The sequence below is a fragment of the Cheilinus undulatus genome, linkage group 13, assembly GCF_018320785.1.
Source record: "Cheilinus undulatus linkage group 13, ASM1832078v1, whole genome shotgun sequence".
Taxonomy (NCBI): Eukaryota; Metazoa; Chordata; class Actinopteri; order Labriformes; family Labridae; genus Cheilinus; species Cheilinus undulatus.
The window spans coordinates 46150386-46176791 of NC_054877.1; the positions used below are offsets into that span (position 1 = coordinate 46150386).

Genomic DNA, 26406 nt, shown 5'->3' on the forward strand with positions numbered 1-26406 from the left:
GTGGAAAGGACCATACACAAGTATTGACTGACTCCGCTCTTCCAGATGTTCGATGGTTTTGATGCATGTTGAGTTTTTAAAGTGCTTGGCCAGAATTTGTCTCTACTTTTGCAATCTGAAGAGTAGCCAGAGGTCGTTCACCTACCGACAAATGAAACTGCAGTTTCCAGATTTGAACCTGTGCACGGCAGTCACTATACAGATTTGTACTCAAATGTCTAGATCTGGATCTGAACTGATCAACAGTACTATTAATACCCATATAGGTTTCAGCTGTTTCTCTTCTGAGACTCCCTGCCTGTTCACTTTAGTGTTAATGTTGTATAAAGTCATCTACCAGGAAGTATACTGTCCCATATATGCATCTCTTAATCCTGTCAAAAAGGATCCGGTTGAAAAAGGATGGAAAATGAAAACTCATCTTCTTCATTCATCACTGTGAGTGATTCGTGACGATACACACTAATTACATTTGCTTCTTAATAAAGTACGCTTTTTGTTTTCAGATTAGCCCGTAATCTCTTAAGACCTGCAGCTTTTCCTGACACATCTTCCATAATTAGCAGAAATCCTTCAAGAGGACAAGAGCAATGTCTGTTCTTGACACGAGGTGAACTCTCAAATTCATGAGCAGCTCTACTGAACTATTCATTTTCCTGCATTTATGTCTGCAAATCAAAATGTAGGTTAGATGCAGGCCTAAACAGTAAACCGTGATTCTGATGTGTGAGATTAACACAGTTACAGTTAAGGTGAATGGCCGGGCTTCAACAACGGCAAAGGGCTGGAATACTGAATCTTTGTTTTGATGCATAAAAACCACATTTAAACTTTCATTACATTTCTAATCCAAGCAGTTACAGTGTGCAAACTTTCTAGCCTCTATCAGCGCTGCCTCCAAACGCTGACCTGACTGACTTCTTTTCAGTCATAGATCAAGTGCTGACCTGAATTTCAGCATCGTATTTTTAGAGCGCGATGCTCCAAATGGAAAATATGGCCGGAGCATTAATGAAAGTCGATGGAGCTGTTGGAGGGAGGAAAGCAGTGGGAGGAAAAGTTCAGACTTTTCACAGAGCAGCATACAGTATGAAAGAAAGACGGCCAACTGGCCGACAGTTTCAACCACATACATCACATTCTACTTCCTCCCAATGTATGAGGAAGGTTACTGATTTTTGACTTACGTTGTAAAGAGAAGCATGCTGTAGGTTAAGATTAATTTAACCTCCCTCCCTATCAAGGACTCACGCCATGCATCCATATACCGTGGGACCAGTGGTGTGCACGACGGGGGGGGGGTCACCCCCCCTCATGGCCCAGTTGATGAAAAACATGCTTAACGCATTTGGGAGCCAAAATGTGTGTTAAAGTGCCCTCTTGGAGCCAAAACACATGCAAAAGTGCCCTTGACATCACGGAAACTTGGTGCCCTTTTCGCCCCTGCCCTTTAAAATGTCTGTGCACGCCACTGCCCGGGACAGGGATATATGGATGCATGGTGTGAAATTTCTCAAACTTCACTGGGTTTTCCAACCATGATAGATTGTACTCATCATGGCGTCCATGTCCAGAGCATAGATGACTTGAGGTCATCCTGATAGACCACACAACAGCGACAAATCATGATTTGGCAACAAGTAGCTGCCAACTGTGTTAACACTAAAGCTGAAGCTCAGGAAAAACCCATGAAGCATGCAGGTCGAAAGTTGTAATGGAAGGCAGCTGCAGTGCAAGGCTGCTGAACATTCAGGGTGATGGTGTGGAAAGGGAGGAAGGGTCAGAGAGACTTTTATTACCTGTGCGACATTTTAAGGACTCCTGTAGGTTTCCCTCTGTCTCCTCCTCGGAGAGGATTTATGTCCTTTTCACACCTCAGTGTGAAGTGCTGCAAGGGTTACTGGGAAGATGAGTCCCTCTGGGTTTCTTGACATTGTTCAAGATTTCCTTCCAACTACAAAAACAGGGTTCGATGATGTCATGGAGGTTGAGTCAGGATCCTTTGGCCTAGTTAAAGGCAAGAACGGCTTTCAAACAGATCTTTATTTGGTACCAGTTTGGTTTTAGAAATGCGGATTAAATAACAGCAAAAATGGAAAAAAACTGACTCTCAAACGAGAGCCAGCTGCTGTTGTTCACAAACAGAGCCCGCTTGTAGATTACTGAGTTATATTTGATTACTGGGTTGCTTGGTTTCACCTCTGGGGTCCAGGACCTCTTGAGGCGCAGAGATGCCAGGGTAGGTCACGAGGCTCTATAAAAACACTTATGAATACTTCATATAAAGTTGTTTGGGTGAAAAATACATTGGTGCTTGGTCTCTTCTGTTTGTATTTGAACAATTAAAAATATATTTATGTTAATTTTTTTAGGCTTTTTGTGCATATGTCAGTTCTTTTTAAAATTTTGCTGAATTTTGTACTTTTTGTACTTTTTTCTCTGCTTTTTACACCCAGCTACAGCCTCCAAAATGATTTAACCCTTTACCTACTGAGCTGGCGCCGGCGCTGTGTTTTATATATCTGGAGTATTATTACCGTAACTCTGTCAAAGTTTGTCTGATCAGAAAAATTCTAACGGTGTTGAAAGGTGAGAATTGTGGGCATGCGCACATATATGGTTTATTACGGTACTCGCAACCATATGACATGGGCATTAATAGCAAAACATCAGAAGTATCGCAAGACCGCTACACGGATTCTCAACACTGTAACTCCTCTAAAGTTTGCTCAATCTAAAAAATTCCAACGCTGACAGAGAGCTGAGAATCTGTGCTTTCCGGCAATATATGATGTGTGGTAGATATATTAGGGTAATGTCAAACAGCACTGTGAAAGCAGCAGCTTTGGCAGAAGATGAGTGAGAAAGGAGAGTGAAGGAAGAGAGTAAAAGGAGAGCGAGCGAGAGTGGTGTTTTGTTTTCAAAAAAACAGCGTTAGATAGTGGCATTTGTGTGTGTCTGTCATGTGCATTAATATGTTACTGGAGAATGTTGAGAATGCATTTTTCCACCTTTATTTGCACTAATTGTCACCTATGTATATAGTTATCTTTTGCATTGTGTTTTGCACACCCAGAGTCCTAGACTCCAAAAATGACTGCTGATTGTTCTAAACATGTATAGGTTCACATTTCAAATGTCAAATCAAAACTTCATGAGCAATAACAACATTTCTTCTCATAAAAGCCATGAAAAACAAATTAGTTTATGTGTTTTTCTTCTTTTAAACTGCTGACAATTCCATATAATGTGCAATAATCATAAACCAGATGTTGAAAAGTCAAGTTGAAGTACTCCTGGGAAAAGGGACCCAAGCTCTCAGACTTAGGCCATTTCCTGACTATTTTACAACCATAATAACAAAATATGTCCAAATCGCCATTTTTAGACTCAGTAGGTAAAGGGTTAATGCTATATTTCCTTTACCTATGTAAAAATTCTTATATTTCCTGGGGGATTAATATGATAGGTGTGTTTTTAGAGCCACAGTTCTAACGGCTCAATCAATCCTCTCAGCAATGACGGATCTAAGTTCAAAAAGTACTTGAAGCATACTTTTTAATACAGAGTCTCTATGGAAAATGGCACATAAAATCCTCCCTGCTAACCATTGTGTGAGCGGTGTCGGCGCCGTGTGATGGATAGCGCCTTTAATGTGCCACAGACACTTTGAAGTGATGAAGATAGCAGCTTCCTCGACAGCTCTGGACCCTCTGTTTTCCGCTCCGTCTCTCCCAGCCGGCGTCAGTCAGTGCAGGAAAAAAAAAAAAAAGGAAGTCAGAGTGCTGCTGCATTTGCCTGAAGATATCCCAACTCCAACCTTATTGGCTGTCATGTTTGCAGTAGAATTAAAGGCACAGAAGAAGAAGGGGGATTATTGAAGTTGTTGTTGTGAGAAATCACGCAGGATTTAATGAGAGGTTCTTCCACAGACGGACTGACTGACAGGCAGGGCGCAGCACAGAAAGGATGGATCTAAAGAGAGAGGAGATGTTTCAGACGCCGCTGCTCACCGCGGCAAATGACAGGCAGTCGTAAACCCATCAATTCTAATTCAAGCTGTGACACAGACGCCATGATGGGAAGTATGGGTTACAGCTGAGTTATGAGCATGTGTTTCACAGATCTTTGTGATTACTGACAATAAAAACACAACGATAGATGGGAAATAAGACAAATTTGAAGTTTTTAGTGCATAAAATAGAGAGAACAGCAGCATCTAACCTTGAAAATCAATGAAATGAGTTCTGTGATATAACTCAGAACTCTAAAGTCTAAACATCAGTCAAATATACTTGAACTAGATTGGCATTACCCCCACAAAGGAAGGTGAACTATAATAAAACCAGACTGTAACAGCAAAATGTCAGCATGAGAAAAGCTCTGCTAGAGACATGACCTGAGTTAACTTTAATTCAGACAAACTGTCGTGGCCGTAGCTGAAGAACAGCAGAGAAAAAAAATATCTGCATGAGAGGAAAACAAGAAGAGAAGAGTGTGTTGTTGTTGTTTAAAGGATTTTAATCACATTATATTAAAACAGTTATGGTTGGTGGTAAAACTCAGGTAAATGGAGTTTAGAGGCTTGTGGAATTTAAATAGCTGCAGATACAACTCTGTAAACTGAGCTGTTGTCATGGTAACCATGAAGAAAAAGTAAGATAAGAGAGGCAAGAACCATCCATCCATTCATCCACTTCTACACCCAAGCTAGGGGTAGCGTGGGTGTAGAAGTGGATGAATGGGCCCCCCTTAACCGGCTAGCCAAGCAGCATAATTTCCCCATTTATGAGCAGTATTTGTACTAAATTTACGTGTAATACTCTGCAGCACTGGACCACATCATTTGGACGTTTTTAGGGGAGGAGCAGGGGCCCCCGGTATTGTATTTTACTTTGTTTGATACAAATTTCAGTCCATTGACCGATTCAGTTAGTCACTTTTGATTCAATAAAGACACTAAATGCTAAGGAAAAATAAATAAAAATGCCTTTTTCATTGCAGGCTTCTTGAGGGTCCCTCTGTGGGCCCAGGTGATCAATACCCTTTCCCCCCTGTGCTATGCCCCTGTCTACACCCTCTATCCAATCCTCAAATAATCCATCCATTCATTCATCTATTCATTCAACCCATCATCCACCAATCGACCAATCTATCAATCGAACTACTTCCATCCACCCATCAATCCATCCCCCTATCCATTCATCCAATCATCTGTCCGCCCAATCCTCTACCCATCATCCATCCATCTTTTTCTGCACCCTTCATCCAACCCTCAAATAATCCATCCATCCATCCGGCTACTTTTTCTTTGCATCCTCCAACGAATTATCCATCTTTCCAGGAATCAATCTATCAATCTATCAGTCTATCTATCCATCTATCCATCCATCCATCCATCCATCTTTTCTTTATGTCCTCCAACAAAAAATCCATCTATCCATACATAGACAAACATTTGGATACATGCATACATCTACTTATCATCTTCTACATCCTCCAGTCAATTATCCAATCATCCAATCATCCATCCACCTAGTGATCAATCCATCCATCTATCTGTCCATCTGTACTCTTCAGTATTCATCCATGCATACTTACAGCTTCAGTGTGCTTATTATTATGATCACATCACAAACTCTTCTTTCTTCAGCACATACATCAGCCCTACTGAATCCCATCCTTCCTCCACCTCTGGGCTCTCTACTCTGTATTATTTCAATGTTAAGATCATAAAGAAGAGGCCTACATCCACTCATTCTTACCAAAAGACCTTTTAACTGTCCAGTCAGTGTGTTATGATGGTTGTAGTTTCTTTGTTTAGGGGCTGACCCCGGCCTTAAGATTAACCTTCTCACCTCTGGACTCACCCGACAATCCCTGCTCACATTTGAAGATGTGGTCAGACTGCATGCAGAGTGACTGAGTGAGATTTTTATAAAGCTGAGTGTAACATTGAGGAGACGTTACAAAAGCCTGTCTAGAAAGAGCTTCTCCTGATGTCCTGGGATTGCATCAGAATAGGTTGATTAAAACTTAATTTGAAAGCATTTTAAAAGTCTTTTCATGTTTTTTTTTTTTCCAGTGGAGAAATCTTCATCATGATGTCTGTATTATAAATCTTGCCTTCCTGTTGTTTTTACAGTAAAATCACAGGCACAGGGCTGAACTGAGGATGACCTCCTCTGTAATATGACTAGTGGGAACCATCAGTAACCCCAGGTTGAAAACCAGTGTCATAACTTAAAGTCTTTTTGTCCAGGAGGGTTTAAAAGGTGAACATTTGGGCAGTCAGAGATTATCTCACAATTAAATTCACATGAGTAGGATAGTGCAAAAAAAAAAACCTGCTTGACTTTAGTCTGATCCGATGTCACATTGAATATTCAGAAGATTACTAGAGTCATTAGGATTCATCCTCCAAGGTTCATGAATCCTTTCGCAGAATTTTCCAGTAATCCTTCAGAAGCTGTGTTACGTTTAAGACCAGGGAGTCAGAGCGACTAAAGAGGACTCTGTAATCCCTCCAGCCACACCACCAACCAGTCCCTAACCAGAAAGCAGCGAACCCTCTGAGTTTGATGGACTTACCCTCCACTTCACAGCCGGGCAGTTTGACTTCTGCAAATCCTGCCTCTGACTTTTTAATATCCCCGTCCTTGTAGGGAGTTAAATGAACAGGCCTCAGCCAGCCAGTCACTTAGCTGTCGTCTCTGCTTGATGATGTCGTGAATCACTAACTCGGCACGGAGACGGAGATTTTGGGGCCGCACGGTCACCCATTATGGAAAACAACCCCCCCGGCCTCTTTATCTGATAGATTTTGAGTGAGCCAAATTGTCCATAAATTCTGGACATGGAGTCATAAATGTCAGGAAAAGGGAGGAAAACAGACAGACAAATTTCTCCAGCGTGATGGCAGTGCTAATGATTTTTACTGAGAGAGAGGGAGAGAGAGAGGGAGAGGGAGAGGGAGAGGGAGAGGGAGAGGCGAGCTCTGAATAATGCTGAGGGAGTGTTAAAAGGATGTATGTGTGCCACAGATGGAGGGAAGGAGAGGAAAGGGGATGAAGAAAGATGGAGGACGGAGTGGAGGAGGAGGTGCTGAGCCATGTGGAGGCATTGATCTCACTCATTAACGATCATGTGATACTCACTTCCTGTCCAGCGGATTAATGCTGATGATGCTCTGCTGTTCCTTTTGGGAGCATGACGGTAGTACTGCAAGAATCCTGCCGTCAAATACTGTCAACCTGAGCAGAATAAGACTTTCTTTAACTACAGGACCAGAACACTGACGAACAGCTGACAGCGATCCTCTTAATATTAGGTCACACGGACTAATTTCAGCTGATTAGCATGCGCATATCCTTTAATGAGGTTTCTTGTGGCATTATTGGCACAAACTAGTGATGGGCCATGCTCAAAAGCTGCGGCTCTGAGAGCCGCTGCTTTGTAGCGAATCAGAAGAGCCGGCTCGCAGGTTTTTTTTTTTTTTGCTTTCACTGCTTAGCTCTCACAGTGCTCAGCCCCAGCTCTGGTCAGAACTTTGTTTTGATTGGCCAGCATGGCGGCCATGCAGTCAATCACATGTGAGGATAAAGGATTATACCATTATGTGAAAACAGAGGGGGGGGGGTGTCGCTACCTGATCTGTCCCGGAAACCCGATTTGTACTGCACATGTGCAAACATGCGTCTGCATCCGCTCGGCATTAATTCTAACCCTAACCAGTGGAATTGAAATGCTAAACCTAACCCCAGGAAGCTAATTAAAATATACACTTCCCCAATGAGCTACCCCTAAATCTAACCAGGTGAATACTCACGGAGAGAAGAAATCAGATCAGCCCATCCAAGCTGGGGCATCTGAGTTTTTCTGAATGCCAACCTGCACTGAGGACATTTATACGGTTTGCTTGAGTTTGATTCTGGTTCTGTTCCATGGATTTGTTTGCAGTTTTTTGTTAATTTGTGCAATGAAAAAGTTTGATTAAAATATTAAACAAAAGTAAGAATGGTTTTGTAACAGAATAAATGCACAAAATTAGGCTTATAAGGCTTCTCATAAAAACACTGAATGCAAAAGGGTTTTCAACACACTATTATTTTTTGCGAAGTTAAGGTAAAATATAGGACTACAAAAGATCCTAAATAAAGAGCCGTTCGGGAGTCGAAAGAGCCGGCTCTTCTTTGGGAGCCGAACCAAAAGAGCCGTCTCTCTGAAAAGAGCCAAACTTCCCATCACTAGCACAAACAAATCTGTGCTGACCACAGTGGACATAGTTAAGATGTAGTTATTAAAACACAGCAGATGTCAGCTAAAATAGAGCTGTTTTCTGCTTATTTCCTGCTGATTTCTGTCTCTCATCCTTTCTTCATCTCAGTGGCTGGGATGCCAGACTCACGCTGCACCTCCTCACAGGAAGTAGCTGCGAACAAGACTAGCCCTGTGTCTGAAATCACTCCCTATTCACTATATAGTGCACTATAGTGAATACGTCATTTTGTAGTGGTGTCCGAATTCGGTGAGCATTGTTATTCACTATTTAGTGCACTCATTCTGTCCCACAATGCATTTTGAAAAGTAGTGAACAACTGATGGTCACTAGCCCAGCAATATTTACCATCATGCATAGCGGTTGCTGCTCCTAAACATGATGGACAAATGAGAGGAGCACAGGAACACATATAAAAACTTTATTTAATACTTTTTTGTTTATTGGTTTTAACCAAATCTGTAAGAACATGTTCAGGATTTAAAACAGAGTAACTCTGAGGATTACAAGACATGAGACCATCATCTTTATGCAAAAATAAGTTATATCACACAGAGAAATGTACACTATTTTGCCACTAAAGACACAAGCTTTTTTATCTATTATTTTTTTATTTTTTGGGGGGGAAAATACATCACATTTAGTGTCAATTTTCATGTCCATGATATTATTGCTTCCGCCATTGAGTAAGTACATTAGATAGTTAAAAGGTTCATGTTTGCTTAAAGGATCTGTGGTTTTATGCAAAATTCTTTGCCTAAATATCCCCAAAAGCTAACTTTTCCTCGTTAATGGCGCCATTGTAGCTCTGTGACCCACTGACCTCTCAGTGACCCTTTGCTCTCGCTGCAGGATGAGACATAATGTTGATATAGTGATGATTTACGACCGGGAGTCTGTGCATTGTGTTTTATTTTGAAATAACTGGATGTTCTACGCTTGTGACTTCCAGGGTTGGTGCTTTCTGAACTACAGTGAATTTAGGAGGTTTGGCAGTGGCCGGCACTGAAAATAGACCTGCAGCGTATCTGAAACGAAGTGGAGCAAAGTGTCGGTCCAGGCACGTGCCAGTCTGGAGCGCCGGCTATGGAAATGCTGTGATAGACCAGAGAGGGAGCGAAGTGCTCGTCAGTGCGATTCGCCGGCGTTCCGGGGGTTAGACTCTCTTCTTCATTTTCTAAGTCTGTGCACATGTGTTGTTCAGCAAAGTGTGACATGACGATGGAACAGCTTCCCATTGGTTGTCACAGCCCAGTCGCAATGCATTCTGGGATACAAACAGACAATATGGTGGTGGGCTAACTGGTGCAGCCTGCTTACTGCAGGAACAGTTGAAAAATGGATTATAAATTGATAAAAAGACATTCAAAATGCAACATAATTATGATAGAATTATATTTTTCTCTTCTTTTCCTTATCAGGCCTTGAGGAGGAGGCTCATGAACCGTGTTTTTAACTGTTGGTTAGTGTTGTTTGTTGTGCAGCATTTGTGTGACTGGCTCCTTCCTCTGCTGTCGGGGAGAGAAGCATTATTCTAAGCTTGTTCGTCTTCTCCTCTGCTGCGTCTCAGCTGTCTTATTTTGTAGGTTTGAAGGATTTATTGGGTCCCTCAGTTTTGTAAACAGAACAGCTTGTTGCATACTTTATGAAGGGGCTTTGGTTGAGCCCCTGTTGCTATGGTTTCTCTTTAAAGAAAAAGAGCGAGGTGTCGCCAGCATATTAATTTTGTGTGGTAAGAATAGAAGAATTGCATAGTAAGGACGACAATACACCTTATAAATAATGCGCCTGTGATACTGATGCCTCTCGTTGACCTTAAAAATGAAGCGAGACCATCAGCAAAAAGACTGAGCTTTCCAACAGGGATCCATATCAGTGAGCTTTGAGAGAAAATATGAAATAAACACAGAGTCCTCCATCTGCATCATTCTTAGCTTTATCCACAGCAAAGACTCAATTATGCTACATTTTAGTGTCAAAAGAACTAAAGGAAAGATGCACTGCATTGCCAAAAGTATTCGCTCACCTGCCTTGACTCGCATATAAATTTAAGTGATATCCCATTTTTAATCCATAGGGTTTAATATGACGTCGGTCTACCCTTTGCAGCTATAACAGCTTCAACTCTTCTGGGAAGGCTTTCCACAAGGTTTAGGAGTGTGTTTATAGGGGTTTTTGACCATTCTTTCAGAGGCGCATTTGTGAGGTCACACACTGACGTTGGACGAGAAGGCCTGGCTCTCAGTCTCCGCTCGAATTCATCCCAGAGGTGTTCTATCAGGTTGAGGTCAGGACTCTGTGCAGGCCAGTCAAGTTCATCCACACCAAACTCTCTCATCCATGTCTTTATGGACCTTGCTTTGTGCACTGGTGCACAGTCATGCTGGAACAGGAAGGGGCCATCCCCAAACTGTTCCCACAAAGTTGGGAGCATGGAATTGTCCAAAATCTCTTGGTATGCTGAAGCATTCAGAGTTCCTTTCACTGGAACGAAGGGGCCAAGCCCAGCTCCTGAAAAACAAGTGTTTTGCTGAGCAGCAGATGACCATGAGGCCACTTCAGAGTTGTGGTCAAGGTCCTGGTGTTACTCTGGCCCTGACTCTGGGTAACGGTGTCATGTGGCTGCAGTAATGGGATGTTATCCTTAAAACCAGTTTAATTTCAATAATAAAGCTATTGTAATGTGGCTCCAGGAGAGTACAGTCTACAGCAGGGGTTCTCAACCTTTTCAGCCAGTGACCCAAAAATTAAGGTGCCAGAGACCGGGGACCCCCACTGAACCTGGAGGTGGCTGAACACAGCCATGCACATTCAAGAATAGTCATGTGGAACCAGGGCTGTCAGTAAGGGGGACAAAGGGGAGAGCTTTCTAGGGCCCAGCCAAACTGGGGGTCCATGGAGGTCAGCAAAATCATGGTCCATTGTTTTTTTTTTTTAATTAATTTTTTAACTTTTATTTGTCAGGGACCATGTACAGAAAAAACAATGAAAAAAAAAGAAGATAAAAACTGGTTAAAATTTGGCAAAATTGATGTAAAGTGGCAACAGTGGAAATTGAAAAATGTTCTTAGTTTTTTTAGGGAATCTGGAGACCACTTCTGAGTGTCTCTCGACTCCCAAGGGGTCCTGACCCCAAGGTTGAGAACCACCGTTCTAGGCAACACCCCCCACCTCCAAATTTCCAATCAAATTCCTAGAAAAATTTAGAATAATTTCCTCAATTTCCATAAAGGCCTGAAAATTTCCAAACAAATTTTCCCAAACATCCCCACAAATTTTCCCATATTCCCATGAATACGCCAAAAGAAACATCAATGCAAGTTTCCCCCAGAACTTCCAATCTAGCTCTCCAAAATGTAAAAAAAAAAAAAAAAATTACGCTGAATTTCCATGAGAATACTTGAAAATTTCCAAGCAAATTCCCTGAAATATTCAGATGGCTTATTGTCCTAAATTTTAAGCAAAGTCCTTAAACTTTGGTGAATATTCTGCACAAATACCTCAAAAATCTAAAACAGAAATGATTGGAATGTGAGAAAGAAAAAAAAGTTACAAAAAAAAAAAAGTGGTATTAAAAAAAAAAAATTCGTAGTTTTTTAGGGCGTTTCGAGATCCCCTCTTTGTGTCTTGTGACCCCCCCAGGGGGTCCCAACCCCAAGGTTGAGAACCACTGGTCTCAATGACTTGAGTAGAAAAACAATGCAGTCAGACATACCTACCCAGAGTGCATTGCACCGCAATGGCAGCCTACATGTGATTCCCCCCCCCCAACATGTAGAAATCTAGGTTTTCTTCGTACAGATTACATATTTAGACACAGTGTTGATATAATGAGAACAGCATCCCATCACTGACCATTAAGATTTCATCCATGCCATGGTACGAAACAGAAAATGTCATTCTAGCCTCCTGTCAGGTCCCAGAGGAGGGAAAGAGAGGCTACATGAGGAGATTAGGAGGCTGGGAGTAACTTCAGCTGCAGAGAGAGAGATGGGAACAAGCAGAAGGAGAAACCTCAGGAGAGGACGAGACGGTCCAGACTCACTAGCCCAGAGAAGGATCACGCCGATATACAGAGGCAAGCACACAGACGGCGGGACAGAAAGAGAGAGACGGACCATTGTGTCATCTGGGATCACTGAGCACTGTAATAGGCTCCAGTCTCATCAGTTGGGCTCAGCACAGGTCGGCTTGGCTTCAGATTTTCACGCTGTCTCGCTGCCAACAACAGCACATGGGAATACGATTCTCCAGCAGACCCAGAACAATCCGAGGAGGTCTCACTTAGCCGGCTTTGGGGGGAGAAGAAATAATAGGTTCAATTTTCCCAGAGGTGTCACACTGGCATAATGTTTGCCCACTGGTTCATAATGGAAGTACAAAGATGTCAGGAAACACTGGAAAACAGAACACGGAGTACAAGCTGCATCCTGTGTGGGATATTCAGTGTTATTCTCTCAGTAGTTTTATGTAATTCAGCACATAGACTTTTGAATTTACATCAATCTGATTCACTAAAACTACTTTTTATTTTTAGATGAGCAGAAAATGTTGGAATTATTCACACACCATGTTCCAGCAGGGACAGCCCTGTCGTCCCATTATCTATGGCCCTTTACATTTAAAACAGAGAAGTTTATATAGACTCAGCTATAAAACATTTGAACCGATGAGTAGATTAAACACAGCAGGTGGAGGAAGGACGGGTGAGCTTGGTCGATTTAACTCCTAGCCAATGACAGGGAATGAGATAGATCCAAGGAAAGTTCTGCCGTCCTCTCCTGATCCAAGCCACATCCATTAAGCCACATCCATTTTCTAAAAGGGGCGGAGTCAGCCAGCTCATTAACATTTAAAGCCACAAAAACAGCTCGTTCTGAGCAGGGCTGAAACAGACATGCAAAAATCCAATACTGGAGTGTTTTTTCAGCAGTAAACTTCACAGGCGTGGTTTGGGGAGCTCTGAGACCGATATAAACTCGTCTTAAAACGGTTAAATATGTCCCCTTTAAAACTAAACAGAAAGTGAAACCAAAATAAAAATAAAAACTTGTGAAAAATCCCAAACTATTATAACCTTGGTGCTTATAGAAAGCTGGATGCTGTCTCTCCTCTTTAGTCCACCGGACACGCTGTCTGTGGTTTCCATAAAATTTTTTTTTTTTTTTTTTTTTTTTTTTTTTGCTCTGACCACAGAACAGTTTTCCATTTAGCCTCAGTTCATTTTAAATGAGTTTTGGCTTAGAGAAAACAGCAGCATTTTTAGATGGTGTTCACATATGGCTTCTTCTCTCCATGATTGGCTTTAACTGCCTTGTGTGGATGACACAGCCAGCTCTGTTGACAATGATTTCTGAAAATGTGTTCCCGAGCCCATGGTTGCAGCACGGGGGGGGGGGGGGGGGTACTGATTACCCAGGCCTACAGCAGGGAGGGACCCTTGAGAAGCCTGTATGGCAGCCCATTTCCACCAAATAAAGAAGCAAAAATGTGAAAGCTGGGGAAAACTTGAAAAAAAAAATATCCTAAGACATTATTATAATTGCAAGAAAAAGTCCAAATTATGAGACAAAGTAAAAAATTATGAGTTAAACTTCTGAATTATGAGATAACATTATGAGATGAAAAACTACAAAAAGTCATAATTGACTAAATTTAATGACAATAAGTAGCTTAAATGGGTGAAAATGCAGAGAAAAAGGGTGAAAAGGGGCAAAAATGGGATAAAAGTGATAAAAATGAGTAGAAAGTATAAAAAAGTGTCAAAATGGGCAAAAAAGTAGAGAAAAAGTGGTATTCAATGGAAAAAGGTAGCTTAAATGAATGAAAAGTGAAAAAAGGGTGACAGGGTGCAAAAAGTTCCTTTTTTAGGTTTTCTGCGGGAATAATAATTAGAATTAAGACATAAATGAGCCACGCGTTGATTATCACTGTTTATATGTTATTCAAACCTTCAAGTATGTTTTTATTTTATTTTATTTTTTCACAAAAATCCTACTTTTCTTGCTCATGCATTTATTTTTCTTCATCAAAATGAAAAGAATATGAGAAATGATCATCCCCTTCCACAAATTTGTTGTATGAGCCAAAATGGCAGTAAGATATTTTTTTCTAAATAGCTGAACTTATCTAATATTATATTTGTTATAATGTTGTTTTTATAATGTTGTACTTGTTCTTACTGATGTTTGGTGAACAACAGAAAAAACGGAGGAATCTAAATAATCGCATTTCGGATCGCAATTGCAGTATTGCAGGAAAAAATTGCAATTGGATTATTTTTGCAAAACTTTCAGCCTGAATTCTAAATATAGATTTACGTTTAATCGACTAGGTTTATACTGCTAAGAACATCCTAACTAATACTAGCTCAGTTGCACACAGACTGTCTCGTGTTAGACTGCGGTGCGTTCATGGTCTACCGCAAACTGTAGGATGGATTTGGATCGGTCACATGGATCAGCGCCATCAGTCAGATATCCAATCTATTAATTACGTCCATATCAGACCCCATACTGATCAGATTGTTCCCATCCCTGCTAAATATATGAGTCTCTGCCCAGAGTGGATAGATCCAGAGTTTTCTTCTTCACGGAGCAACAGAACTACAGGATTATCCTCTCTGCTTTGAGTCTCTGCAGTACGAGACAACTTTGTCTCAGGCTGCACATTTTTGTCATGAATAAAAAGCTAATATGTATAATATGTATAAAGCTAATTTCAGAGCTTTAGTAGTTGTGACTGCTGTGCTGCAGGAGCTGCTGGAGGTCAGGTCATGTTTGTGTAAGATGATGGTCCTCTTACAGCTCAAATCAGACTCTTAGTCTTGTTCTTTGCCGTTTGGCTTTGACACAAACTTGCTGTGACAGCCGCAGGATTTTCAAAGAAAAACATCCATGATTTGCATTTTAGAGGAGAGCAGAAGAGCGCTCAGCATTTGGCCACAGAGGCTTTCACTGGTCAGTTACTAACGTCCTGTTGGTCAGCCTTTTAAAGACCGAAACAAAGATATGAATGAAAATACCCACCTGTTAGTGGCAGCACTGTCAATCATGAGATAAGAAGTGTTTTCTAAATGATAATGCTGAATGATGCTGCTGTGGGTGAAATGAGAATCTAATGGTGAGGGGAATGAGTATAACTGCAGATTGAAGCGCAGGTGTTTACTCCATAATGACGATTCATTGGAGCGCTACCGCTTTTTTTCTATTCTAATGACACATGAAGCTCCTGCAGCTCCTCTGTCATTATCCCAGGCTGACTCTGCTCTAACTGTACCCTCTCTCTTCTTCTGTTCCACCCTCCACAGATGAATTCAAGGCCTTCCTGAAGCGCCTACCCACTGACAGGTTCCTGAATGTGTCCACGATCGCCAAGTTCTGGTCGGCCGACTTGTCCCTCCAGAAGCGCTACGCCCAGCTGGAGTCCAGTGCCGCCCTGGTGCAGGGCAAAGCCCAGAAGATCATCAGAAAACTGTTCACCTTGAGCAAACGCTGCCCCAAACAACCTCGCATCAGCCTGCCACGAGAGAGGTAACCCGCCGAGATGCCCTGACAGAAAGGGAAATAAATGAGGAAGGCGTAATTCGTCCTGACTAGAAGTTTTGGCTGCTGATTTATTACAGCTGTAGGCTTTTTAACAGAGCACATGGAAAACCCAGAGCCTGGAAAGAGCCCAGATTTGAATTCTCTACAAGCTATGCACTCGAGAGGAGTGGAAAGCATGCCAAAGGGAGGCAATACTGCTTTTTTTGAGCAGATTTCAATCCAAATAAACAGACTTATTGATGGCTACACGGATGGATCAGATGGTGCATAATTTGGACAAGAAAAGGAGAAATTTAACATTTAAAATACCGTAATGACTTCACTTATTCAGGAAACTTTACAGAGGTTTCTTTCTCACAGACTTTTGTCGACTATCGATCTTTCCTTTAGAGGCTGAAGCAAATCTACATACATTATTCAGACAGTTGCTCCAAAAGCTCTCGTCTCTGTCTTTTGCTGCGGGCAGGCTTTGTAGATGTTTTTTTATTGTAGCTTTGGAACTTCTGATTCTTCAATATGAAAAATGCAGACACTGTGTAAGAGTCTGACAGACAGCAGAAGTAATTGGACAGGCTACATGAAGAATCCAAAGTTTAGGTCAACTTGTATTTATGCTTAAATAATGACCAGGGGCCTTTTGCCTCAGGAGCCCTGTGCAACAGTTTCTTTAAGTCAGCATTACTCAACCCTGCTCAACCAAGAGCCAAATTGTTGAACAATACATTTGCAAGAGCCACAATCTAAGTGGTGAAAAGTGCCAATTAAAATAAGTTAAAGGTGGCAAAATGGTCAAAAAGCTGCAAACACTTGAAGAAAAGTGGCAAAAATGGGTAGGAAATGACCAAATAATGAGTTAAATGTGGCAAAAGTGTTGCATAAAATGAGTAAAAAGTGACTTAAAAGGTCAAAAATTGTAAAAAGGTGGCAAAAATGGTCAAAAAGCTGCAGAAACTTGAAGAAAAGTGGCAAAAATGGGTGGGAAGTGACCAAACAATGACTTAAAAGTGGCAAAAATGTTGCAAAAACTGAGTAAAACGTGACTATAGAGAGCAAAACAGGTCAAACAGCTGCAATCACTGGGAGTGGAAAAAATGGATGGGAAGTGACCAAATAATGAGTTTCAAGTGGCAAAAATGGTGGGAAATGACCAAATAATGACTTACAAGTAGCAAAAAATGTGCAATAAATGAGCAAAACGTGACTTTAGAGGGCAAAAATCGGAAAAAGTTGGCAAAAATAGTCAAAAAGCTGCAAACACTTGGAGAAAAGTGACAAAAATGGGTGGGAAATGACCAAATAATGAGTTAAAAATGGCAAAAATGTTGCAAAAATGAGTAAAATATGGCCATAGAGGGCAAAAATTGGAAAAAGGTGGCAGAAATGGTCAAAAAGCGGCAAACACTAGGAGAAAAGTGGCAAAAATTGGTGAAAAGTGGCAAAAAAAATGAGTAAGATGTGGCAAAAATGGTCCTGAAGTGGCAAAAACATGGAAGAAAATGACTAAAAGTGACTCTAATAAATAATATTAAAAGGTGGGAAAAATAGGCCAAAGGCATCAAAGAGTGGCAAAATGGGAAATTAGTGGCATTTTAATTCATAAGGCAGCTTAGATGGGTGACAAGTGGCAAAAATGCAAAAAAAGGGGAAAAGAAATTGCAAAAAGCTGGAAAAAAAGTGTCAAAACTGGGCTAAAAGCAGTAAAAATGGGATCAAAGTGGCAAAAAATGCAAATAATGGCACGGAAATATACAGACAAAAACAGAGGCTGACAATGAAAGCCTACTATAGAAGAATGTTACTTGCAATGGATCATTTCTGAGGTAAAATTTCCCTTTTTAAGGTTTTCTGGGGGAATAATATTTCAAATTAAGAAGTTAGAGATCCACAAATCATCACAGATGAGCCACATGTGGGTCTAGAGCCACACGTTGAATATCACTGCTCTAGTTCTGACTGAAATCAGGATGCAGTGTCGGCACGGCAGAGTTAGAGGAGCTGGAAAAATACAAGAATTGCAAATACTATGGAGATAGTTGGTATTTTGCAAGATGCAGCCTTGTGCAGCAATTTCCTCAGATCCTCTGATTCTTTTCATTTATTTATGTTACAACCAGCTCACTAGGGAAAGGGAAGTAACATAAAAACCCAGATGTCAAGGTTTAAATAAAGTTATTTATTAACAAAAGTAAAGGTTGGTTTGACAATAAACAAAAGTGAGGCAACTAAGGACTGAAGAGTGCTGTGTAAAAGTGTCAAAAGGAGAACTAAGGGAGACTATAACCTAGAGTCTTTGGATCTTACTAAAATTTTACCAAAATAAAAGACACCAAAAACCTAACTACACTGATTAACAAAAGGAAATACAAAACAGCACCCAACTAACCTATATAAAACTAAGTGTGTATATAAGTAACCATTTTGGCTACAACAATCACAAAGGACTAGTGCCTCAACAAATTTACGGAGATACAGGAATTTAACAATAATGTTAACTAGCAAAGAGGCGCGCGAGCATGGCTGCTTACAGCTTGCTGCTGTCTTCTGGTGGCCGGCTCCTTTTATCCTCTGCACTCCCTTCTGGTTGGTGGATTGGGCTGCAGGACCTCCAGGCCAATCAGGCTTCTTCTACGCAGGTGGACAGAATCATTGAAATGAGGCTGTTGCAGCAGCGGCAACCTGAGAGCCGCAGTAGGCACTCAAACAAGAACACACGTACACACACAAGAACACTCACACCACACACTCAACAAGGAGAGGAAGTAAAATCCCCAGATGGCGGCCCTACCAATTTCTAATATTTATGGACTGTAGATCAGGGGTGTCAAACTCAAGGCCCAGGGACCAAATCCAGCCCATGGTACAGTTATAACCGGCCCTCAAGATCATATCATACTTTTATTCTAACTAGCCCACCAGTATGAGCTCTGCAGATTTCCTCCAGTATAAAAATGAAAATTTATCCTTGATAATTTAAAATATCCTTGTTAGTTCAGAAAAATAAAAAAACAAAGGGTAAAAATGTTTAGATATTAGTCAGCAATGTGGGAAAGACATTCATTTGTGTTTCTATTTCACGAATTCAATTTTGCATCTCACAATTACAACTTAAACTCATAATTTTGACTTTTTTCAGATTTTTACCTTTAAGATTGACAGTTTTAAATATGAATTTATAATTTATCATTTATAACTCATTATTTTGAATTGTATCACATTTTTTAACCTTTAAAATTCATGATTTTGACTTTTATCACAAATTTTGACCCTTTAACTTCATAATAAAGAAACAACACATATTTGGAACATCTTAATCCATGATTTGTACTTTTATCTCACATTTTGACCTTTTAAGATTAGTTTTTCATATTTTTAACTTTAAAGTTCATGATTTTGACTTTTTATTTCAGATTTTGACCTTTGAACTCCAACCTTGTTTTTATCTTAACTTTATAGTTTTGACTTTTATAACAAATTTAAACCTTTTAAACTCATGATTTCAAGTCTTATTTAATATTTTGACCTTTAACAGTCAAAATTTTGAATATTTATTTGTATTTTGATATTTTAAACTCCTAACTTTGACTTTTAATCCCTTATTTTCACCTTTTAGAATCATAATTTCACATTTTATCTCATATTTATACCTTTATAAAAATTGGAATTATGAGTTTAAAAGGTTTAACTTTGTTATTAAAGTAAAAATTATTGATTAAAAGGACAAAATATGAGATACATTTTTCAATTATGAGTGTTAAAAGTTTAAAAAATAAGGGATTAATAGTCAAAGGTTGGAGTTCAAAGGTCAAAATTTAAATTTAAATTTGAAATTGATAATCTGAAACGTCAGAATGTGAATTAAAAAGTTAAAATCATGAATTGAAAAGGTAAAATTATGAAATACTGAGTTTAAAAGGTCAAAATATGAGATAAAATTAAAAGTCATGGATTAAGATGGTCGAAATATTTGACCAAATTTTAAAATATGAGTCTAAACATCAAAATTTGTGATAAAAGTCAAAATCTTTTTACTCTAGAGTTTCAAAGGTCCTTTAAATGTGTTTTATTTTTCATGGAGGTCAACATTTCTGTATTCTAAATCCTTTATTTTTACTGATTTTTGTGATATTCTTCTATTTCTGTAATGATGAATCTTGACTTTTTCGTGATATTCTAACTTTTTGGGGATCCACATTTGTTTTAAAATTAGAGGACCTGTGTGAAACCTAAACATCAGAGCTGACCTGCAGCATAGAAAGTTGTGCAGAAATGTCCGACATAGATCATTCCAGGTGTCTGAACACACGCTAATGCTAACTGCAGTAAAACAGAAGCACTGCGGTGAATGTGACAGGCTAACTGACGCCCCTTGCTAAGTGGATTTAACACCTGTAGTAAACTTCTGAGCCCACACAGGCTTCACTCAGCTGTCATTATGCAGCTGTTGTGTTGCCATGCAGGTAGAAAACCTGGCATTTTTAAAGGCATGGAGCAAAGCTGAGTGAGAGCCGAGAAACCGCGGTGGAAGGAGGAGACAGAAGAGGTTTGATGAGAAGAGGGAGACAAAGACAGAAAGGTGTGAGATGAAAGGTCTACTCACTGGCGCTAGGGGCCTTTGTGAGGGTATGGTACGCGGTCTTGTAGCGTGCTGTAATCAAGTCCTCTCCCAGTCTGACAGCTCGACACTTGTTTACAGAGGACTTTAATTTCCCTGACAGTTCTCTCCCCCGTACCCGTGACTTCATCCCCCCCTCTCTGTCTCCATTTTTCTCCCTAACTCACCTCTGCGTAGCCTTACCCTCTCTCCCCACCTTACCCGTCAGTCAGAGTCTTAAACCGCAGCAACAACAAGTCATCAGAGGCTGCTCAGCTGCAAGAGCGCTCTGTTTTCCTCTGCACAAATCCATTTGTTTTATCATCATCCATTTTTGTCTATTTACATAGGCCTGAGGGGAAGGAATTGCTGGAGCATTTGGGCAATGTAGTGTGTGATTTCCTGAACTTAGCCTGGGGATAGAATCTCTGCCGAGCCAAATTTCAGTCTGAACTTGTTGCTTCTGCTGTAGCACTAAAGTGGATGCTAATTTATGTATGCCTGCCTTTTTATCTCCGCTGTTGTACCAAACACCCACGCTTTTATTTTTAGAAAAGGTGTCAGATTGGTAACGAGGAGACTGACAAATCAAGACGATTCTGGAGTACCAAAACCGCAGTTCTTTGAGTGGACACTTCAGACTCCACTGAACATACTCCTTCTCCGTTAGACCCCGTTTTAGTCATGTGATCAGCCTGAAGGCCTGGAGGGCAAAAGAGTTTTAGCACAGTAGTAGCTAACATGACTGCTGCGGTGCTGCAAAAAGGATTTGACCCATCCTCCTGCGATTTTTAAATGATGATTTCATTATTAAAAGAGAAAAGCCGTCAAACCTGCCTGGCTACAGTAGTCGGCTAAAACATCTCCAACACATCATGGTGCCATCTAAAGAAATTCAGAAAAGATGAGAAACAAAGTCATTGTCATCTATCAGTCTGGAAAGGGTTACAGAGACATTTCTAAGACTTTGGGACTCTGAGAGCCATTATCCACAAGTGGAGAAAATTTAGAACAGTGGTGAACCAGCCTACCAAAGTTACTACAGGAGCATTGATGAAAAACTAAAAAACACTATTTTCAACAAACCAAGTCTCTTTTTAAAATCATTTGTGTAATATATAGTCTTCTAAAAAATTTCAATCTATTTCGTTAAATGAAAAAAAGAATTGCAATGGGTTAAAAATTGAAAAAATGGAAAAAAGTGGTGAAAAAGATTTTTAATTTGGATCTTAAAAGAAGCAGAAGTGGGTTAGGAGTGGCAAAAATTGAATAAGAATTGCAAAAATAACCGAAAAAAGGCTAAAATGGGTTACAGCGGAAAAAAATGGGCATAAATAATAGTAAAAGGGAATTAAAAAGTGGCTAAAAAGGCTTTTAATTGGCAAAAATGGGTGGAAATCTGGTGAAATGGGAAGAAAATTTGATATAAACCTGCAAAACGGTGCTAACTGAGAAAGCAAAAATAGGCAGATATTGGCAGAAACTGGTCAAATTGGCAAAAATTGGCATATCAGAGTAAAATGTGGTTAAAATGGGAAAATTGGGCATAAAAGTGGTAAAAAAAAAAGGGGGGGGGTTAATAGTGGAAATAATGGGTCAACACAGGCAACATTAGGCTGAAGTGGCAAGAATTGGTTTAGAAGTGGCAAAAACAAGCAGAAAAAAAAGTGGTGGAAAGGGTTCAAAATGGCAAAAATAAGTGTTAAATGGCAAAATGGTGCTGGTGAAAAATGATGAAAACTGGTTAAAATTTGACAAAATTGGTGTAAAGTGGCAACAGTGGAATTTGAAAAATGTTCTTAGTTTTTTTTTTTTTTAAGGGAATCTGGAGACGCCTCCTTAGTGTCTCGGGACCCCTTGGAACCACTGTTCTAAGGAACACCTCCCACCTCCAAATTCCCAATCAAATTCCTAAAAAAATTCAAAATAATTTCCTTGATTTCTGTAAAATTTCCAAACAAATTTTTTCCAAACATCCCCACAAATTTTCCCATATTTCCATGAATACACCAAAAGAAAAATTCAAAGAAAATTTCCCTAAAACTTCCAATCCAACTTCATTTTGATTGGTATGTGAGAAAGAAAAGTAACAAAAATAAATAAATAAATTTGGAAGCAAAATAGCCCAAGGATTCCACAGCAAATTTAAAAAAAAGTACAAAAAGTTCTTTAAGTTTTCACGACAAAGATGAAACTTCCAAACATTCAAACAAATCCTTTAAAATTTCCATGAAAACTTTTTCAGCATTCTAAGGAACACCCCCCCCCCCTATTGTAAAAATTAATTCCAAACAAATTTTCCCAATTATCCCCACAAATTTTCCCATATTCCTATGAATACGCTAACAGAAAAAATCAAAGCAAATTTCCCTAAAACTTCCAGTCCAACTCTCCAAAATGTAAAAACATTTATGCTGAATTTTCATGAGAACACTTGAAAATTTCCAAGCAAATTCCCTCAAATATCCAATTGGCTTATTGTCCCAAATTTTAAGCAAATTCCTTAAACTTTGGTGAACATTCTGGACAAATACCTCAAAAAATCTCAGGCAGAAATGACTGGAATGTGAGAAAGTTAAAATGTTATGTCCTTATATGTGCAGGCAGGGTCTCAGGAGGATATGGCAGCCCAACAATAGACACAAATAAAGAGCTCTATTCTAGGTCCTTTTTATGAATATATTCATGAAACATTCAGTTCTCTAAAAAACCTTATTCCTCATTATAATCGTCTTCTCTTTTGCTTTCTATGCCTTTCCTGGTCAGACCTGATGATAAAAGTATGAATGGATGTATTTGAGGTCCTGGAGTATTAACATGACACCACTGCTGGTTTCCCTCTCTTCTCTGCAGACCTGTTGGCTTTTGGTTGAACAGGGCTCAGTCTCTGCTCTACTGTAATGAACACGGAGTGCTGGGCTCCTTCTCTGAAGAGGTAAAGAGTTGTATCTGCCCCTTGGAGCAGCCCACCTGTCAGGGAGCCGTCCCCTGTGTCGTGGGCACCTCCTTGACCTCCTGCCTGTCCTGCGCCACTGACAACGCGACCCGCTGTGGAGCCTGTCACCACGGAAACCTACTTCACCTTGGTTCCTGCCGACCGAGCATCGCTGCATCTCTGGACCACTATCTGAACCTGGACTTGGACATGCCCGATGCTGAGGTTTTCAGATTTTTGTCTTATGCATTCTAGTGTTGTAAAGATTTATTGTCATTTCTAAAAACATTCTTAGGTTGATTTTTTAGTTTGAGTTCTGTCCTGTAAGGCTGTCAGTGATCTAACAGCTCTTTCTTACTCTCTCTTCAGGTAAAGTACCTGCTGCACCGTCTGGACAGCAGAATAGAGGTCCACGCCATTTACATCAGCAACGACGTACGCCTAGGAAGCTGGTTTAATCCGGCCTGGAGGAAGAGGATGTTGTTGACGCTCAAGAGTAACAAAAACAAGTCCAATCTGATCCACATGCTGATGGGCATTTCTTTTCAGATTTGCTTGACTAAGAATTCAACCCTAGAGCCCGTGCCTGCCATTTACGTGAATCCTTTTGGAGGGAGTCACTCAGAGAGCTGGTTCATGCCCGTGAACCAGCCCGACTTCCCCGACTGGGAGAGAACTCGACTGGACGCTGTTGTAACAGCTCAGTGTTACAACTGGACGCTGTCTCTGGGAAACAAGTGGAAGTCCTTCTTTGAAACGGTGCACATCTACCTGAGAAGCCGCATCCTCACCGATGACCCGACAGTGAATGAAACTCTCTTCTATGAGCCGCTGGACCTCGACGACCAGACGTCCAACCTGGGTTACATGAAGATCAACACGCTCAAAGTGTTTGGATACAGCATGCACTTTGACCCCGAGGGCATCAAGGATTTGATTCTGCAGCTGGACTACCCGTACACGCAGGGGACGCAGGACGCCGCCTTTATGATGCTGTTGGAGATGAGAGACCGGATCAACCGGCTGTCTCCGCCGGCACCGCAGCCGCTGGATCTGTTTTCTTGTCTTTTGCGCCATCGGCTCAAGCTGTCGGCCGGAGAGGTGGCGCGCATCAAGGACTCTCTGCAGATCTTCAACTCCAAGCTCCCCAATGCCTCACCTGAACCTGAGCTGGCCCAGCTGTGCAGCTAGCTAACCTAGCGGAGGAGAGTCTTCTAGGAGGGAGCGGAGTCACGAGTTGTGGATTATTTAGTGCAGATGAAAAGACACTGAGCTCAGAGGTTGAGCGCTGGGCTTTCGTCTCTTGGCGTGTTTTCTGGTGTCACGTTTTTATTTCGAATTGCTGCCAGAGCACCACGCCAAGTCGGAGTGACGCTTGACCTTTTTGGAGAACCGCTGATACTCGGACTCTTTCAGAGGAGGAACCAAGAGGCTTACTTTTGCTATTACTGCCCTGCTTTAGCAAACTGTACAACAGAGACTCTTTCATTGACGAGATTAGGATGTGATTATAGACTTGAAAAGTTACAGGTGGTTTTGAGGCGTCTTCACAGGAAGAGGATTCCCCCTTTTCTAACCCGATCCTCTTTGGCTACAGAACAATCTCATGGGAAGGGAAAATGGGTAAATATATATGTGGTGAATGAGGTGTTATGTTATGCTTAACAGTTAAAAATTTGATAATCCTGAACCCTATTAATGTCTTTGAATATTTCTTTTTAATCCCTGCCTTCCATTTTATCTGGCATTTGAAAACTTGTATCTATGCTTAACATCCGAGTGAGAATCCGGTTAGTGATGTTCTGTCCTTGGTGGTGTGTCTATACCGATAGACGGTGTACACATCGACAAACTGAATGGTAAAATATCTAAAATGTTACTTTTTTTTCAGCTGAAAATCAGAGAGAAACCTTCAGATGTGGTGACGAAAAAGTCTGCGGATATTGCGCTGTAAATAACGCTCCATCTAACCCCAGGTGTGGACAAGTGCACATTGCTTTTTAGATAACTGAGTGCAAAGACCAAAAAAATGTTTATAACAGAACAAACTCATGCCTTATATGGAGAGTCAATGTTAAGATAAGAAGCACATTTAGTTTCTGTGTTTGATTTCCTGGCAAAGGCTGTATTGCTTTTTATATTTTAATATTTCTACCAAGACAGAATGACGGACACATTCTCCAGGAGCTAGGCGGTGACGTAGCTTCTCCATGTAAATGCCAGTCACACATACTGCGGTTAATTCTCTTGATTTGGTGTTGTGATAATTTGAGTCACTATCCACAGTGCACACCAGTACTTTCAAGTTTTTAATGCTTTGGTTTAGTCTCAGGTCCAAGACGCAGACATTTTGTTCTTCTTCTTTTACACGTGGGTCCAATGTTAACCGCCGTCTACCATGGCGAAAGGATTACGTTTTCTGCAAGGCAGTGTTGGTACTTTGAAAAGCTGCAAACTCATTGAATTCACTAATTTGTCACTGAAAATCAGTAAACCTTGTATATCATTTTCAGCGGTTCTTCTGTGCTCAGCTTGCTTAAGTAAAAACAGAGTGGTTTATCTATTTCTGGGTCCGTGTTCTTCTTTCAAACATTTTATGAGGAGTGGGATGTTTTCAGCATGAAAAACAGGGATGGTTAACGCTCATCATGACATTAACCCTGTAAGTTCACAGCTATTTGTTTTTTTTCAAAATCATCATCTGGACTTTTCGTCTATAAAAATTAGAAAAAAGGGGGGTCAAAGTCAATCCCAGCGGGATTTAACCAAAAACTGTCAACCTCATTCTCCCTACTGATGAATTATGGGAAATAAAAACAACTTAGCTCTGATGATAAACACCATGAACATCAACATAAAAAAGTCAAAATGATAAACACCATGACCTTGGACCTTGAGTTTGACACCCCTCTTGTAAAACATCAACCCTGTGATGCACAGAACAGGACAGTCTGGACTTTGAGAATATATCTACTACAGTAATGTCACTTTAACTTTAAGAAAGTTATTGGACTCTAAAGACAAAAGAAAAAAAAATGGAATTTGAAACTCAGAG

The 26406-nt window shown here is 40.5% G+C and overlaps 1 protein-coding gene across 1 annotated transcript in view; it reads left to right on the forward strand.

The window, feature by feature from the left end:
• Positions 1–25824, forward strand: part of brinp2 (bone morphogenetic protein/retinoic acid inducible neural-specific 2) — a 443650-nt gene extending 417826 nt beyond the window's left edge. Inside the window, exons 7-9 of the mRNA XM_041803706.1 lie at positions 15588–15810; positions 23270–23576; positions 23721–25824. Coding sequence (XP_041659640.1) covers positions 15588–15810; positions 23270–23576; positions 23721–24542 — 1352 coding nt within the window. The 3' untranslated portion in view covers positions 24543–25824. The remainder of the gene's footprint in view (positions 1–15587; positions 15811–23269; positions 23577–23720) is intronic.
• Positions 25825–26406: the final 582 nt, after the last annotated feature.